This window comes from Rhinolophus hipposideros (assembly GCF_964194185.1).
Source record: "Rhinolophus hipposideros genome assembly, chromosome: 15".
NCBI lineage: Eukaryota > Metazoa > Chordata > Mammalia > Chiroptera > Rhinolophidae > Rhinolophus > Rhinolophus hipposideros.
The window spans coordinates 28,561,038-28,580,788 of NC_138061.1; the positions used below are offsets into that span (position 1 = coordinate 28,561,038).

General features: G+C 41.0%; 1 protein-coding gene across 1 annotated transcript in view; it reads right to left on the reverse strand.

Annotated features, from left to right (window-relative positions):
• The window catches only part of PLCE1 (phospholipase C epsilon 1), a 301,542-nt gene that overhangs the window by 257,333 nt on the left and 24,458 nt on the right, over positions 1 to 19,751 (reverse strand). Inside the window, exon 2 of the mRNA XM_081075061.1 lies at positions 18,067 to 19,623. Coding sequence (XP_080931187.1) covers positions 18,067 to 19,269 — 1,203 coding nt within the window. The 5' untranslated portion in view covers positions 19,270 to 19,623. The remainder of the gene's footprint in view (positions 1 to 18,066; positions 19,624 to 19,751) is intronic.

The following is a 19,751-nucleotide window of genomic DNA, read 5'->3' on the forward strand; positions in this document are numbered from 1 at the left end:
GATACAATGTTGAGTGATCTTGGACCATGTGAATGAGGGAAATGTAACAGATATAACAGATGTATGACAGAATTTCTAAATAAATTGGACCACCAAGGACTACTTTTAAGTGACAAAGAAACACACTTCTATCTTATTTAGCCACTTTTATTTTCAGTCACTGTTAAAGACAGCAGAACCTATATCCTAACTAATAGACTTTAAGAGAGCAGGGACATTTCTATTTTGTTTACTACTGTTCCTCTAGGTTATATTATAGTACCTGACACGTAGTAGTAGGTGCTCGATAAATGTGGTTGAATGAGTGAATGAATGTTCAAACGCTATGTCCAATTTGAGCCTGAATATCTTTACTTATTTGAACAAATTAGCATTATGCTTATTTTTGTTTGAATTTTGCTCTTACTTTAGCATCTTCTAATTCAGTGTATCCAGTTGTCTTATCCCATTAGTAAGAAAATGATGCATTTCAAGCCACTACGAATTCATAGAGCCTTTTGGTCCCCCAAATTCCTTAATCTGAAAAAGTAGTTGAGATCTTTTCAACAAGTTTCCATTGCCTACTCACGTGATGACATTAAAATCAATACTAACACTCCACTTCAGCTTCGTCCCAGTATCCCATCCCATAAACTGGCAGTAGTTAAGGACAGAAGCACAGAAGTCATTAACAACTTTGGTCATTTTCTCCATTACATCATGCTATGAACCTGGCCTACATTTCTCCTAAAAACAGATGAAATGGAGGTTGGTTGTCCCAATCACCTTTCTGACTTACATAAACGCTCAGAAGCCTTTCATTGTCTTCTTTGCTTGCATATACCTACAAGTGAACTCAATGTTTACATATTTAGGAAAAAACGTCTCCAATTCCTTCTTGATGAGTAGTTAGACCCTATTAGTTCATATTTGCTAGATAATAATTATTTTGGAAAACTTTTTTTTTTGTGCAAAAAACCTTCTGAAGATTGTACTTAGGGTTCAACTCATGACCACAAGTTTAAATACCATGACAGAGTATAATGTGGTGTATTGGGTAGACTAAGAAAGGTTCACAAAAGGGATGGAACATGATTACTACAACTTTCTAAAATTGTCAGAATCTTAAGTAGTAAAATGAATGGGGGCATGACCGGAATAGGTAACCAACTCAAGCAAGGGCTTAGAGGCTGGCAGGAACAGGATAGCACTATTTATGATAGGTGCAAAGTGGGAAACCCCAAATGACTGCTAACAGTAGAATGGATAAAGAGTAGGATATTCATGAAATGGAATGGAATAGTAAACAGCAATGAGAATGCATAAACTACAATTACATGCAACAACATGGATAAACATTGGGTAAAGGAAGACACACAAAATAGTACCTAGTAAGTCTAGCCGAACCGAAGTCCTACAACTACCAACATGCTACAGAAGAACCACCTCGAGACTGTTAGGAGGGACAGTGATGAAGAATGGCTGGCCCCCCCACCTATGTGTGACCATTAAAAATCAGGAGGGCCCCCTTGGAGGAATGAGGGGTACCAGCACCACACCAAACTCCCCAGCCCAGGGTTCTAGTGCCAGGGAGAGAAGTGCCCATAACTTCTGGCTGTAAAAACCAGCAGAGACGGTGGCTGAGACAGAGGGTGGCTGAAGCTCCCAGCATTCCTCTTAAAGAACCGGCACACAGACTTACTTCCTGTCAGACTAACGTGCTCTGAGCTCCAGTGCTAGGGCTGTGGCTCAATGGCTGCCAGGGATGTACCAGGAGGAACTGAGTCGTCTGCCTTCAGAGCAAGGACTGGAGGGGCAGCTTTCTTCTGGACAGAGGAGCTGGCAGAAGCCATTATTCCTTTGTTGAGTCCTCTCCCTTCCCAGCATGCAGACCCAGGATGCTGCCATATCTCAGTATCCATCAACCTGGCTAACATTGTTCATTGGCCCTGATCCTCTCACACCCTGCCCCACCCAACTTCCAGACCCACTCAAGCTGCTTCCAATGCCTTTTCCATATAAACGGTTTGTCTTGGCTCATGCTTCAGACTGTCCTAAAATCTCTCAAAGGTTCACAAACCCAAACAAGTAGCATTTGGCTTTGGCGTGTCCCATACCTCTGGCTGAGCACCCCTAAGCCAGGCACCTGTGATACCTGGTGTTGGTTTGCAGTTGGGCCTCTTGAGGCACCTCCAAGCCCAGCACAAGTGACAGCCACCTGTGGATTGCTTTGTGGCTCATACCAGGTGGCCCCGGGCAAGACACTGGCTGCAGCTAAACATGGACTGTGGTAAGTCCCCTCCCAGGATGCCCCTGAGCTGGCACACCTGGTGGCCAGCTTCAGACCCAGCCTGAGTAAGAATCACCCAAGGGCATGCTGGGCTGGCACCAGAGCCCTGCTAAAGTGAAATCTGCTCTATAGAGACAGACCCTGCTTGGCAACTCCTCCACTGTAGTCACAACCAGTCCTCGCAACCAATCAGCCCGAGGATCAGTCCTTCCTATTGACATGAAAACAGCAATCAATAGGAGGGCACACACAACCCATACAAGGAACATATCTGAAGTACCTGGTTCCAATGACCAGGAAGACTGAGCCACTGAGCCCCACAGCACATCTAGTACATAAGGCCACTCTACTAAGACCAGGAGGCATGGCAGCCCTACCTAATATAGAGAAACAAACAGAGGGAGGCAGCCAAAATGGGGAGACAAAGAAACATGTCCCAGGTGAAAGAACAGAACAAAGCTCCAGAAAAAGAACTAAAAATGGAGACAAGCAATATACCAGATACAGAGTTCAAACCATGGGTTATAAGGATGCTCAATGATCTCAGGGAGAACTTCAACAAAGAGACAGGAAACAAAAAAGAACCAGTCAGAAATAAAGACTACAATAACTGAAATGAAGAACACATTAGAGGAAATCAATAGATTAGATGAAGCAGAGTTGAATCAGCGAGTTAGAAGATGAGGTAACATAAGACACCCAAACAGAACAGCAAAAAGAAAACAGAATCCAAAAAAAGTGAGGCTAGTTTAAGGGGCCTCTGGGACATCAAGTGTACCAACATTCACATCATAGGGGTACCAGAAGAAGAAGAGAGAGAGCAAGGAATTGAAAACCTATTTGAAGAAATAATGACTGGAAACTTCCCTAACCTGGCAAAGGAAATAGATATACAAGCCCAGGAAGTACCGAGAGTCCCAAACAAGATGAATCCAAAGAGGCCCACACCAAGACACATCATAATTAAAATGACAAAGCTTAAAGACAAAGAGAGAATCCTAAAAGCAAGAGAAAAGCAACTAGTAACTTATAAGGGAGCTCCATAAGACTATCAGCTTATCTCTCAACAGAAACTTTGCAGGCCAGAAGGGATTGGCGGGAAATATTCAAAGTGATGAAAATCAAGGACCTACAACCACGATTACTCTACCCAGAAAAGCTATCATTTAGAATCGAAGGACAGATAAAGACAGGAAAAAGCTAAAGAAGTTCATCACCACCTAACCAGAATTACAAGTAATCTTAAAAGGACTTCTTTAAGAAGAAGAACAACAACGACAACAAAAGATAAAAAATATGAATAATAAAATGGAAATAATTACATATCTATCAACAATTACTTTCAATGTAAATGAATTAAATGCCCCAGTCAAAAGACAGGGTGGCTAACTGGATAAGAAAACAAGACCCATATATATAGGTTGCCTAGAAGAGACTCACTTCATTCAGATCAAAAGATACTCACAGACTGAAAGTAAAGGGATGGAAAAAGATATTTCATGAAAATGGAAATGGAAAAAAGAAAACTGGAGTAGCAATACTTATATCAGACAAAACAGACTTTAAAACAAAGGCTATAACAAGAGACAGAGAAGGTCCCAGTAATCCCACATCTGAGTATTTATCTGAAGAAACACAAAATGCTACTTTGAGGTATCAATGTGCATCCATATGTTCTCTGCATCATTTTTTACAACGGCCAAGATGTGGGGGCAGCCTGACTGAATGAATGGATAAATGGATAAAGAATAAATCAATGGATGAATGGATAAAGAGTAGGTGGTACATATATACTATGCAATATTGCTCGACCAGGGAAGGGAATGGGTTCTTGCCATCTATCGCAGCATGGATGGGCCTGGAGGGTATTGTGCTGAGTGGAGTGTTAGACAGAGAAAGACAGATGCAATGTGATTTCACTTATATGTGAAATCTAAAGAACAAAACACACAAAACAGAAACAAACTCACAGATTCAGAGAATATTTTGATGGTTGCTAGACAGAAGGGAGGATGGAGGAGGGTGAAAAAAGGGAAGGGTTTAAGTACAAATTGGTTGTTACAAAGTAGTCATGGGGATGTAATGTACAGCATAAGGAATACAGTCAATAATATTGTGATAATGTGGTACAGTGTCAGATGGTTGTTGGACTTACATAGTGATCACTTCTTTAAATATATAAATGTTGAGTAAGTATTGTGTATACCTAAAACTAATATAATATTGTATGTTAGCTATATTTTAATAGAAATCTTTAAAAAATAAAAATAAAAATGGGCAAAAATATTTCAAGAGACATTTTATCAAAGAAGATAAACAAATGGGGGGGTGGGTGGAGGAGGGCGAGAGTAGCGGAGGTGTGGGATGGCCAAAAGAGGAAACTCGCATTGCTAGTGATAAGGTTTTTCAAGCCCCTTGCTTTAGTTTTGGCTAAGTTCATGGGTACTTGTTTCATTATTGAAAATGACCAATTACACAAACAAATAAGCAAACTGGTCTTCTTTGCCTCCTCACATCAACAGATGTTGTCAACAACTTTTTGCGAAGTATTGAAGGCAATTTTCACAGTAGGTGCTTTGAAAATAAAACAAGAAAATTTCTATTCTATGGAGAGAAATTACATCACTTTAAATTTTATGTGAAGTAATTTCTTTGGGGAAAAAATGGCTGCAATAAAATGGCAAACAGCCTCTGAAATCAACATTATATGTGGAACAAGTCACGTAAACTGCAAGTGAGAAAAGTGGTCCGTTTTCTTATAATGGAACATTTTTCCTTCTCGTTGGTAGAAGATGAGCTATCCCCACTTGCGACAGCTCAGCAGATATCCCACCTCCTCTTCCGGAAGTCTTCTTCCACTACACAAATCCTCCTGCTATTCTTAGATACTGTATACCATAATTTAGAGTTATTCCATCAGGCAGGATCCCTGGAGAAAAATCTCAATTTATCGGGAAATAATATAGAATTCAGGTTAAAATTGAGGCCTGCAAAACAACAGCAGTCGTGCCAGTCACTGTCTAAATGCTTAAAATTAAGAACATTTTTGTTAACGTATGTTAATATTTGGCATGTAACCACCTATTAATCTTTACAACAACCCAAAGAAGTAGCTTAAATGATTATCCCCACTTTAGAGATGAGGAAACAGAGGCACAGAGAGGTTAAATAACTTTCATTAGGTCACAGAGCTAGTAGTAAGTGCAGGGTCTGAATTTGAACCCAGGCATCTGACACCTGAACTCACTTAACCACTATGGAATTCTAAGCCTCAGTAACTTAACTGTTATTGTGCAATCAGTTCAGCTCTATACCTACGAGTCAGGAATTGGGTTTAGCCTCTGGTATAGGGTAAGAGAGAGCTGGCTTGAGGGCAACCAAGGTTCTAGGCCTGGCTCTGAAACTGATGCCTGACCGGACTTAGGCAAAGCCACTGCCTCTCTTTAAGCCTCAGTTTCCTTCATTTTCCTTCTCTGTAAAATGAAGGGTTGAGTCTGATGGTCTCCAAGGCCCTTCCAGTGCTGATGTTTTATGAGGCTGAGATTCCTGGCTCAATTCCTTGCAGCCCAGGCCATACTGGCTCTTCCTGGGCCAGGTCTGGCCTCTCCTGCTGGGCTCAGTGTCTCACATTTGGCTCTGCTTCCCATAAATAAGAGAAAAAAGAAATAGGGAAAATATCCTCCTGAGAGACTGGGAGGGATCTGTATGCTTTGAAGAACTTACGGTTGTTAACAAGAGAGAGCCACTTGCCAAGTGAAGGATGGAAAGAAACTAGACTGAGGGGAGAAATGAACTCACAAAACTTGGCTACATTCATATCGAAAGGGCACCTCTGAGTACTTAAAGAACTGACAATGTTATTGCAACAAGATGAGCCAGCTTCTTAAACAACTGAAGAGAGGATAAGCTGTGAAAACGGGGATGGACCAGATCACACAGAAAAAACCTGATAAAGTACACACCGACCGAGATTATTTACAAGCTGGTAAAATGGTGGAATACATGAAGATGGCACGGGCACACTGGCCTCCAACATCCCACCGTGAACAACTCCAGGGCAGCTGGTGTATCAGGAACCTATGACTCCCAGGAACTCTACAGGCATTAGGGTTCAGCATCAGCTGACATCAACAGAGCAGCTACTGTGTGACAGGCTGTACCATATATTTTTATCTTACTCTGGCGATGAGGAGACAGAGTATCTAGAGACCCAGATCCTAGTGTGTGTATTCCGTCGTTAACTAGAACCTTGTCAAGTAACATTGCCTGTGTAGGGCTATGGCTTCCTTATCCATAAAATGAAACGGTGAATACAGTTATAGAAGATGGGCCTTCTAGCTTCAGAATTCTGTAGTTCATGAACACTTACTTTATATTCATCTAGAAAAGCATTCATGCTGGACCAATTTAATTGGTTTATATTTCAGAACATTGGAACTCAATGGACTCCACTGTACTGAGCACATAGGAATCCAAGAGAAAAACAATTGTACTTTGGGTTTCCGTAGCAATTCTGATTCTCTTCCCTATGGGACTGCCCAGGATCACCTTACATGGCTGAGTGTTTTGTACCTTGTACAAGGGCACCTGGTCAAGAGAGGCAGGGGAAATGAGGCTAAGTTCAATCTGCCCTGTGCTCATAAGACTGAGTTCAAACCAAAGGTGCATTATGGGTTTGTGGGTGCCTCTGAACTATCCATCGATGCTGGAGGAAAGCAGTGAGCTGTGAAACAAGGGCCAAGTTTAGGTTCAAGTTGTGTTGAACATAGAACTTAACAATTTTACCTTTGCTGAAAACATTTCCAGACACCTTTCACCACCAGTTTATAAGACCCTCAATGAAACCAATCCTATCCTTCATAGCTGTACGTCAATACTGACCCAAACCAGCATTAGCCAGGATACTTGAATGGACTGTTTTTAAAATCTCAATCTAAGCTCAAAAGGTTAAGGTATTTTGCATAATGGTGGCATAAACAGAAAAATGGAGACAGCCTTTAAATGTGATTCCTTAGAAAGAGACAACCCTTATTTAACTGAGCATGTCCTGGTATTTGAAATATATCTATTTAGACAAACAAATGAGAAACAAAAACTCATAGACACAGACAATAGTTTAGTGGTTACCAGAGGGTAAAGGGGTGGGGGGTGGGAGATGAGGGTAAGGGGGATCAAATATATGGTGATGGAAGGAGAACTGACTCTGGGTGGTGGACACACAATGGGATTTATAGATGATGTATTACAGAATTGTATACCTGAAATCTATGTAATTTTACTAACAAGTGTCACCCCAATAAATGAAAAAAAAAAGAAAGAAATCTATGTAACTACCTTCCCACTTCTAAAGCATGGTAACTACCTGATAACTTGCCAAAAATACAGGAAAACTAAAACTTTGAGAAAAATAATTGCTGGATTCCATTCTAGGCTTCTAATGTGTTGTCTTTACATGTGAACAATTCTTTGCCGCTGCTATCAAGTCATTCATTTTAAGTCTCCTGATTTTCTAGCAACAAATTAGATTTGCACTAATTCACTCACATTCTTTTTGCTTTATATTGCCATCAGTAGCTATCAAGCCCATTCATTTTGGATTTCCTGAGTCAGTCTGAATTTCAAATATTCTGCCCCTCTCTCCTCTCCATAAAAACTTCCCCACTTTTTATTTGGAAAATATGGTTGCCACAATAATAGCATTACCCTCACAAAATATCAGTCAAGCCAGAGTCACACCATCATTACGGTGCCCTTTTTTGGTTTGTGGCCATCAAAAAGAAAACTGGCTGATCCATCCAGACCCTGAGACTATTTTCGTGGCCTCATTAAAGAGAAAAATAATGCATTTGCTACTAAAAAAGTGTTGAACTAATCAATTTAGAACTCGGATGAACTTTTCCCTTGTTCTAGAAGAAATTACTATTTGATGGAAGGGTACACAATCTGGAAAAACTGAAGCCATGGGGCTTTCCAACTGCCAAACTCCCACATGCTGGCTCTTGAGACACATCCACACTCACTATTAAAGTGTCACCGTTTATAATTTGGTGCTAAATCTTTCTGAAGCTAGGCAACTCAACATGGTCTACTGACAAATTGACTCCTTATTCTATTAAAACATAGGGATAAGACGAAGTAGGTGTTAGTGATAAAAGTTACCTAATTTCAAATTGAAAATGAAGTTATTAAAACTAGGGCAGCATCATGAAAGGAAAACCAAAGGGTTGGGTTTCAGTAAGCAGGTTCGACGGGATGCTTGCAGCATTTATGAAAGGAAACAGCTGACTTTGGTTTAGTTTAGCTGCCTCCCCAATAGTTTTTGAGTCCCTTTTCGCCAGGTACCTCACTTTAAATCCTCAGAGAATAAAGAGAAGAAAAGCTATAATTGCAGGGACATTTTACAATGTTTGCCAAGCGCTTGAATATGAAACCAGCTAATTTTTTCTCCAGCCTCACAACCTTGTGAAGTAGGTGAAAACTTCATTTTAATGGTGTGACTCCAGAAAGAAATGTTACTGAGTAATATTTTTCATACTCAGATTAGTTGGTCAGAATCCTTGAAGATCACAGAAAACTTTAAATTACAATGGAAAAATACTAAATTATGTTCCCACTAGTTTCGGTCATTTCATCATGATCATGAATAAGCTATAGATTCTGAGTCAGATGTGTGCAGTTTTCTTTGGATTTTGTCCTTGCTTGCTTATAAAACTTTTAATATGTGCTGCTAAATTACAGCAATTCAGTAAAAAAATTCAAACCTTCAGGCTTGGTTTCCTCCCCTAGAAGGCTGAGTCATAAAAATAAATCTTAGCCATTTCAATAGCCAACACACCCCTCACATTAGGGATTGGTATTGTTCCCCATGTCTCTCATTTCATCCAAAGGTCACACGCCCAGCTCACATCTGAAGAAAGAAACAGCTCAAGGACTCATCCAGCTCAACATGTGCACATTTAATAGGAGAACAGAACCTCTGCCGAGGTATAGGGGTGAGTTTTATCAGAATCTTCCAGAGGATCTTCTGAGGGACAGTTATAAGCATGGGCTTCAGAGGTAGCCAGACCTGGGTTCAATTCCTAACCCTGTGTGACCTTGGTCACATTACTTATAATGAGCATGAAATGGGGATGTTTATCATCGCTCTCTCATAGACAATTGCTGTGAGCGTGAAAGGAGAGAAAATGAGGAAAGATGTCTGGGAAGCAGTGCCTGGCACACAGTAAGCGCCCACTAGAGGTTTGTTGTTTTACTGGTACAGGCATTTCAGGGCTTAGCCCAGGAGAAAGAAGCTTCTCTCCTCTGCCCTCCAACTATTCCATGTGTTAGAGTGACAAGTTTCTCTCCAAATCACACCTCCAGGAGGCATTGCCAAGGAAAGTAGAATATTCACTCAACCCAAAACCCAGAGTCAAGGTTTAAATCAGGAAGTCACAGACTGCTGTGCTTTTAGAGTTAAGAGGAAATGTGTAAAATATAATTCACTAAGTTAATATATGCAAATTATATACACAGTGTCTGACACAGAGCAGGCAATGAATACATGTTAGTCCTCACTTTCTTTTATACCCAAAGGAACTAAAATCTCAGGTACTAAAATGACTTGCTTAAGGTCACACAGCAGTTAATGGCAGAGCTGGAACTGGTACTTGGTGGTGGTGCTGCTGGGGGCAGTGCTGCCTCAGGTCTATTAATGAGAGTATTGGGGAGTCAGATGATTTGAAGGAACAGGCCAAACACCTCCCAAACTCCAGGAATGATCATCCTAACAAACCCAGCATGCTCTCCCTATCCCTGTACCACCAACCCATTCCTGACCACTGCTAAGAGAGAGAAGCTAGATTCCCTCTGGTCCATGGTGGAAATCCCTGCCTGTTAAGAACTGGGGGTTCTGAAGGGCAGGGGCAGAACTCTGGGATCTTGAGACGAGGGGGTTTCTTCCCTCCCTGGCCATTGCAGATCACAGCAGTCTCAGGTGCCCTCTTATAGAGGCAAACGTTTGGAAACTTTCCCAAGGGTTTTTATAGCCATTTGAAATGGGGCCTAGGGATAAGGAGGTCCAAACATATCCATCCCATCTTTGCCTTTTAGACCAAGTCTGTGGAGGTGACAGGCATGGATCTCTGGGTTCACAGAACTTCAAGACGCTTTTGAATATCAATGGAAAATTCTGATTCTGTCCTAGCTATTACACAAAGGAACTGGTTCCAAGCTCTGACAGTCACGGGAAGGATGGCTAACAAGCCTGCTACACTTGGTCTGGCGAAGCAGAGAAGGAGACATCAGCAATGAGTAGAAAGCACCTTTCTTCATTTATAATTCAGGGAGTCACTCAAGAAATATGCATTGAGCACGAATTGTCAGAGAAACTCTTCACTGGGGTCCATGGTAGGGGGAGGGGCTGAGGGAAGGTCACGGAGGGAATGTGAAATCCAAGTTCAGGACTGAAGGATGGATAGGAATTAGCCAGGCAGAGAGTTGTGTTCTAAATTAGGGGTGAGTAAACTTATACTGTAAAGGACCAGATAACAAATACTTTAGTCTTTGCAGGCCATAGGGTCTCACTAGCAGGTACTTAACTCACCTGTTACAGAGAGAAAGCAAGTATAGAAAACACATAAAGGAATGAGTGTGGCTATGTTCCAATAATCTTCATTTTGGGAACGCTGAAATTTGAAATTCATATAATTACCACAAGTCATGAAATATTGTTCTTCTTTTGATTTTTTTTGAGCCCTTTAAAAATGAGGAAACATTCTTAGCTTATAATTTAAGAATATCTGCATTAAGATATATGGGGGGTTTAATCAAGGCCATTCCCAAACATTTCTAAACCACATATCCCCTTAGACCCTCGCATCCACAGCTGGGACGAGGGTGAGAAAAGTTAGCTGCCTGCAGCTCATGACTGAAGGAGACACTCCTAAGTAGAGGGTTGGCACTTGCGAGGCCCCAAGAGTGAGTGCCTCCTTAAATTTGTCACCCGAGAAACCTCGCCTGTCTCACCCTAGGCTTGGCTTTGCTCCTACCTGTGCATAATGGAGCACTTTACAGTGAGGGGCTCACCGCCTTCTCAACCATCACTGCCTTGGATGGCTTCCTTGTGATGCACAAGTTTGCAGATGACAATCTGGTTCCCAGCCAGTGCTCTGGGGTACAGAATTTGGAAAGAAAAATGGCCTATATAATATAGAGCTTAGGCACAAGAGGAGGGAAAACTCTGCAGACTGGAGTTTGGAGAGAATTTAGGAGCTAAGGAAAAATCAAAAATCTTACTTGGAAGTTGTTGCTGGTGGGGTAGTGTGAGAAAGACTGAGAATGAGATCAACGTCCAAAGAAAATGTTTAACAAGTTTCATTGTGCATTAAGTTTGTAAACGTTCTTTTCCACTCTCATGACTTTCATTCATTATACCTATATCTACACCTATGCATAGATATATGTTGCAAATCATATATCTGATAAACTTACATTTAGAATATATAAAGAATTCAATAATTAAAAAAGCTTTTTTAATGGGCAAAGAATTGTACACCTGAAACCTATGTAACTTTACTAACCCTTGTCATCCAACAAACTTTAATTAAAAAAAAATGGGCAAAGGATTTGAAAAGGCAGTCCTCCAAAGATATACAAATGGCCAATAAGGACATGAAAAGATGCTCAACCTCATTAGCCATCAGGAAAATGCAAATAAAAACTACAATGAGATATCACGTCACACCCACTAGGATGGCTATAAGCAAAAAGACAGACACTAAGAAATGCTGGCCAGAACGTGGAGCAATTGGAACCCTCACACACTGCTGGTGGGAATGTAAAAAGGTGCAGCTGCTTTGCAACACAGTCTGGAAGTTCCTCAAAAGATTAAACACAGTTATGTAACCCAGCAATTCCACTCCTAGATATTTACCCAAGAGAAATGAAAACATATGTCCATATAAAAACTTGCACATGAATGTTCATAGTAGCTTGATTTGTAAGAGCCAAAAAGTGGAAACAACCCAGTGTCCAATGCCTAATGAATGAATACATAAAATGTGGTATATATTCATACAATGGAATATAGTAAAAAGTAACAAAGTACTAATACATACTACAATAGAAATGAAACTTAAACCTGTAAAACGTTATGCTAAGAGAAATAAGCCAGTCACAAAAGACCTCATCCTCTGATTCCATTCATATGAAAGTCCAGACCAGGGAAATCTAGAGACAGAGAATAGATTAGTGAATGCTAGGGGCTGGGGGAGGAGAGAAGGGATGGGGAGAATTGAGGGTGACAGCTAAAGGGTATGGGGTTTCCTTCTGAGGTGATGAAAAGTTCTACAATTGTGGTAATGGTTGCACATATCTGTGAATATACCCAAACCCACTGAATTGTATACTCTAAATAGGTGAATTGTATGATATATGAACTATATCTCAATAAAGCTGTTAAAAAAGAAGAAATCAAAGCAGTTCTCCTTCCCTCCAAGGGTTTCAAAGAAGCTTTCTTTACCCTTGAAAGACGACTGTATCTTAGTGCTGCGAAAGACTGAAGTGGTTTTCTGCTGATTTCGTTCTGAGAATATGGGGGTAATGGCTTAAATGAGAGGGGAGCAAGGGCCAAGTGTTGGGGTTAGGGACTTGGATGCCTGAGCTCTGCAGGTTCCGTATTTAGTCTGAGGCTCGGAATGTGTCCAGCTGCTAGAGCAACACCACTGGACGGGGCACCATTTTGCTGTCTTGGGGCTTTTCGCGGCCAGAGAATGATCCCAGCACCTCTGTCTGAGAACAACTTTTCAGGGGAAGGCCCTGCCTGAGCCATAGGTTAGTTTAGTTATGGAGGGGTCAGGGGTTGGTCACCTCCCACACACACACCCTCAATAAAGCTTCAATCCTTGAATGCTGAGTCATTTGGTCACCAGAGAAGAAACTCTATACTGGGGGCCTCTAAGCCCCCAGGGGATGGCTGTACTGGAATCAGCACTGAGGGAGGAGAGAATCAAGGAGAGAGGGACACTCTTCGTCACTCATCAGTAGTACGGGGAGGTCCTTCTAGGGGCAGCCTGAGTCTCCCCCATGTAAAAGTACAGGGTGAGGATTAGATCAGGGCTCCATCTATTCTCCTATCCTTGCCCAGAATGTGGGTTCTGATTCTTTGCAAACCACTTTCTAACTAACCATGGCCCACTTCCAGTACTGGAGGCTCTCCAACTGCTAATTCCCATTATGCAGGACATCTGGGGAAACGGAAAGGGAAAAAAAGTCCTAATGCTGATACTGCCCCAAGGCTACCATGAGAGTAACAGTGGCCACAGACACATTTACCTTTAAAACTAAAGTCTAGGGTCAGTTTTTTCATTCCAGTTTTTTGACAAATCCTAGCCAAAGAGTTGGTCTCACTACAGAGGTGTGGAAGTACATTTACCCTAAACTGTCCCAACACAGCTAATAAGGGAAAGTTGTTCAGTTATCACAGAGCTGGCCTCTGACAGCCCGTCACATTTTCCACTGATGCACTAGACGTGACTAAACTGTAGAGGGACTGGCCGGGGGCTGGATTCCCTTTCACTGTGCTCAGCAGGAAGAGGCCAGCATCGTCCTGTACCCATGTCATGAACCTGACATAACCCTTAGTCATGGAAGAGGCGGCCTGGCATGTCACCAAGCACAGGCGTCCTGCTGAGCTTGTGCAGCCTGTGAGCTTTTCATTCTTTCAACGTCCAGATTGTGCCCAAGCTGCAGGGAGACCAAATTTCCAGACGAGAAAACAAGACATGTCGCTATTTCAACAGCCATCTATTACAACATTAAACAGCAAGGCTCAACGGACATTTGATCACCCGTAAAAGTTACAATTTAGAAAATGAATTTATTACTGGATGGTCCCGTTAGACATAACAGAGAAAATACAGAATCGAGGCTATATATATCAACAAAGATAGTTACGCTAAATACTCAAAAAAATTTCATTGCCTCTTAAAGTTAATTTTCTCCGCTAGAGAGTACAAGTGAAGAAGAAAGACACGTCTTAGAAGGAAGAAAGCAGAAAAGGAAACTAGCAACACAGAAGCTGATTTTTACTTTCCTTTTTAATTTCAAGAGTTTCTAGTCTGATTTCAAAAATATGCAACTTCGTTTTATCCCCCATTGCTGGACATACATACTCTTGTACATTACATTCTCTTGCGGATCAAAGCCGGGAAAGAAATTAAGCAATAATTACAGGAGCTGGTGGACTTTCTGCCCTGGCCACCCTCGTTTCCCCCACGTTCCACCATTCAGTGCACACGGAACTCAGGTTACAGGAATGATTCCAGCAGAGGCACCAACTTCTTGTGCTTCGTATTTAGAATAACTCTAGGTACCTAAGGTCCCCAAAATTCAGGCAGGGAGAGGATTTTTTTTAAAAAAGGAGAAACACCCTTAACCAATCTTTAACCTGGAGGCTTTAGCTACTTGCCAAAATATGCTGTGTTTTTGAGTCAATAAATTGAAAGCAGGAGAGAGGGAGTGTGGCTGTAACTGGATAAGGCGTAAGGTTTTAATTTTTTACAAGCAAAGGGAGGAGGATACCGATATGGTTAGTCAGCCAGCATTAATCCTCATTAATGTCTCCCATTCAAGTCCATGCTCCTCTGCACAGCTGTGCAAATATAAATTAATTGGGTCATTTTGATGAAGGCACACAGGAAAAAAACAATTAATGGGAGGCAAAGAAACTAACTGGGCAAGTGACACGTTCTTTAAATGTGTGGGAGGGATTGTTCAAACTGCCGTATTATACACAGGGGGACATACATTCAAATTCCTACTGCTGTAAACTTCCCTATATGAGAAGCTACTATAGAACAAAAGGTGGGGCCAGATTCGTGACAAAGCATGTAATAAGTGGCCAGATGGAGAATAGGGTCACTCACTCTTCACCAGCCACTGCCGACTGACTTGAGACCGTGTTTCTAAGCATGACATTATCCTGTTTTCTATATACTTTGATGCTTGCGTTATGGAGAGTAGAAAAAAAGTAGAGCCATCTCTTGCCCTTAATAAATTTACAATCTGACTGGTGAACCAGGAGGGACACATGTGAAATAATCAGAAAACTGGAACAGGAGCACAGCATTAGAGTCTGCATTTTTTAGCCGAAGGAAGCAATTTACAGGAGCTACGGGAAAGTGGCTACAATTCATCCACCCAACTTTTGAGAAGGATTTCCACCCAACTCGAATCTAAAAAACGAAATACAGAGAGACAATACCATGTTCTAGTAAATACTGATTCATTCCTGCCATGGTATGGACATTCAAAAAAGTCTCTCCCTTTCAGAAATCTCCTCTGAGAAAGGACAGGAGGACAGTCAGCCCGTCCCCCAGCTTCATGTTAAGGATTAATAAAAATGCCCACAGCCTCCTGGAAACCCAGTCAGAGAAGAGAGACAAATCCCTGAGTTCAATCTGACTGAGGTGTGGCAACCTCTCTCAGCCTCCAGGCACTAAGAAGATTTGCATCATCTGTTTGGTTCTTCTCATTGGAAATTACCCATCCCAGGGCCTCTGACTGACAGAAAGGGGCAGATTTGAGCTTGGGACCCGTGAACATTCTTAGAAGAAGAAGAGGCAGAGCTCCAGAAATTGGAGGAATAAGTACAGGCATGCCAAAAATGATCCTGCAATTTACACCAGATTCACAGCCCTCTTGCCTGGATATGTATGTGTGGGAACTCATATCGGTTTTCAAGTGATTTACTTCCACTCACTTTGCTATAGTTAAATTTCTGTTGTGTTCTTAAAGTTCAACTTCAGGTATACGTGAATTTAACAATCGCTGCATTTTTAAGTGGGATGACAGACTGCTGTGCTGAACTCCTTTCTCCCTGTGTGGACAGAATTCAGAATTCAGTCAGAAGAGCTGGGGAGCACGTGGGTAGCTGACACCACCTTGACTGTGACTCAGGTTTCATGAGATATCAGGTGAAGATGCAAAAACAAACCTAATGACACTTGTTGGGGTGAAGGGTAGGTCGAATGCATAGAGAGAAGGGCCTGTAAGCTTTTGCTTTTCAGGCAGGCTCCCAGGTCACCTCTGACCCTTCTAAGAGTCCAAGCAGTGTCAGGGTCTTTAGAGCAGAGTAATATTCCAGAAATATCCTGACTGAAAAGCAAAGAGCTCAGTTGAAGCTCCTGGTGAGTGGTTCTCGACTCCATAGAATCATAGAATCACCAAGGGAACTTTGAAAAAATATTCATGCTGTCCCTACCCTAGTGATTCTGATTCAGAGTCTTTGGGGGAGTGGGGGGCTGGACACTGAGATTCTAACGTGTAACCAGGTTTAGAACCACCATATTGAACGCAGCCAGTCTGAGATACCTAAGCCTCAGTGAGTGTGGCTATTCAATCAACAAGTGCTAAAGTTAATAGAATTCTTCTGTTCCTTTGAAAGCTTCCTCTAAATTTTATTTCTTTCTGGATCTTGAGGACCTAAGAGTGTTGGCTGCCTGGATTACATTCCTAATTATACCACTTACTACTAGCTACGTGATCTCAGACAAGGTACTTAACTTCTCGGAGACTCCATTTTCTTAGCAATACAATGGGGTTAATAATCACACCAATACTACTACTACTAATATTAATAATAATCACACCAATACCAGAGGGGAGTTGAGACGATAACATGAAATCAAGACTAAATAATTTGGCCCAATGCCTGGCACATGTAAAATGCACAATAAATATTAGGGATCATGATTGATGATGATGAAAGTAAAAATATACTAGTTATGTTTAAAAACAGAGATGTTTTCCTAGACTGGATGCTGATTTACAGATCTAGATTGTAAGGAATTGTGAAACACTGGAAAGTGAGAGTTAGAAATTTAGCATTTCCTTCAATTATGAATATAGGCAACAACCCCTGCCCCCTCCACCAACCAGGAGCAGCAGCAGAATCTGTAATCTTATCATCAACAGAAATCAGGTATATCACAGTCATGGTAGAGAATGTAAAATAGTATTTACATTTAGTGTGACCAACTGCCCTGGTTTGCCAAAGACTGAGGGTTTTCCCAGGATGCAGGACTTGCAGTGCTAAAACTGGGAAAGTCTCAGACAAATCATTTCCTAGTCAGGTTCATCATTACTTTGATGCTAGCATGTCACCAGGTGCCACTGTTTAGCGCGTTAATAAAGAAGTACCTACCTTGCTATGTCATAATTTCAAAAAATATCTTGATAAATGTATACCCATGGGATCTGTATCCTTTAGAATGCTTTGTATTACATTTAATGCATTTTAAAAGCATTCTTCTGAGTCCATAGCCCTCACCAAATTGCCCCAGGGGGTCCATGGCACAAAAAAGGTCAAGAGGGAAGAAACTGAAAACATTGGTTGGAAAATGTTGAAGAAACCAGATTTTAAGTTCCTTTAGGCTTTGCAACCTAAAAACACAGTAAAAGAAGACATAGGAGTGTATCTGCAAAGAAACAGCAGATAATCAATTGATGGAGTTTTCCCACTTCCAGGAGTTTCTGTCTTGTAATTCTACACACAGTAACCAGGGAATTTCTGTAATTTCTCCACTCCTGATGACATACATATATGTGTATTTTATTACATATATTATTGCAGAGTTAACTCAATTTTGATAGCTATCAGTTGGAGCATCTGTTAGGTCTACTAGTTTCCAACAACTTCAAATGTTTTCCCTATGAATTGTAATTTGACAGAACTTAAAATTTTCCATGAATGAAGACAATTTGGATTTGTAAAGATCAAGCTTAAAGAAATGATCAAAAGAAACTTTAACTCTTACCGGATACCACTGGGCTTCTGAAAGACACTGGTTCCCATCTTGCTGAATCACCACTGTTGACAGCCGTCCCGTTACTCTCCCACAAGGCAATAAGAGACCGCTTCTTTTCCGATCAATGTAACTCCAAGCTTCCAGCCCAATATGACCAGAAGGCAGAGTTCTCATAATTGCCCTTGTCCCTGTATACACTGATTTCTTAACTTCCCTGTCATTTTTACAAAATCTTCTCACTAACAAAGTGGACCGCTCCTTTTTACTTTTAAAAAAATCTTCTACATCTTCACAATTATCAGGGAAGTCCCCAAAATGGCTCAGAAAGGTCTTGGCAGATGGACTATCAGTAAAATCCTCCCTGCAAAAGCTGTCACTTGAGCATACCACGTTGGCCTTTTTGCAGGAACTGTTGCAGCACAAGCATTTTTCGTTCAAGGTGTCACAGTGATCACACTGCAGCTGGCCATTCTCATTATCACAGTTTTTTGCCAATTCCATCAACTTACAAGTATATGCCATATAATTTTTCTTTTGCTCCCCACCAACACCAGACAGCGATACACAGTTTCCACAATCATCCAAAATCAAGTTATCTGACAGGGTACAGAAAGTGTCTGACATTCGTCTGTCAAGTTCATAATGAAAATGAAATACCGTCATGTTGCTGTCAGGGCGTGCCCTGCCCGACTCTAAGATCGCCGATTGATTTCCTAAGGGACTAATGCTCATAGGAGGTCTGTCTATTTCCAGTTGAATTCCAGGGAACACCTTTCTTTCCAGTGAAGAAGGGATTCCAGTTTCCAAACATAGGCCTTCCTGTGTGAAAGAATCACATGTTTCATAAAACTGGCTCTGCGGAAGGCCACGCTGATGGTTTTCCAATATGTTGTTGCAGTTAATGTTAAGGTTTTCCACAGAATCTGGCGTGCTTTTCTCCCAGAACTTTTCATTACTGTTCTCATCACTCATTATTTTCTCCCTTGCTATTGAGAGAATCTTGGGCAAATTGCTTCCTGAAGATTCTTCTTTAAGTTTGTTTGGTTTTGAGATGGTATGTGAAGTCTGCCCACTCTGCTTGACAGTATATGCCTTTGGAACACTGGTGTCCAAGATCTTTTCACTATTTTCATCTATAGCTGACTGAGAAGATATCACTTTTCTCTGAGTCACAGGAATGAGAACAGAAGCTGTCATTTCTTCAGAAGTCATCTTGACCAACACACAGGTTTTAGCTACTGCTCTGTTTCTTCTCTCTGGTGATCATGTCAAGATTTCAATAAAATAACTGGTTATTAAAATAATCTCAAATATACAATTCCTCTGAGAAACAAAGTGATAGTTCCTTTCATTCAGGTGAATTAAGGGCCAAACAAATTTCTCCAGTTATAACTTACTGTTATGTGCAATATGTTTTTCTAGATCAGGGTTTTAAGGTGGTAGATCAATTTTCTTTCCCCTGTTATTTAAAGCAATTGTTTTGAAGACTTTTATTTGGGATTGCATTCTGCAACTTCTGATCCATCACTGATTTAGAATGATTTAAAAATCCAGTTTGAATATCTCCTGTTAAAAAGAAAAAGGAATAATGTCAAACACTGTGACACTAAATTTTTTAAATGAGCTCATAATTTTAAATGAATGCAAAATATGAACCAATTTTAAGGAAAGAGTTTTTCAATCAGAAGTTAGTT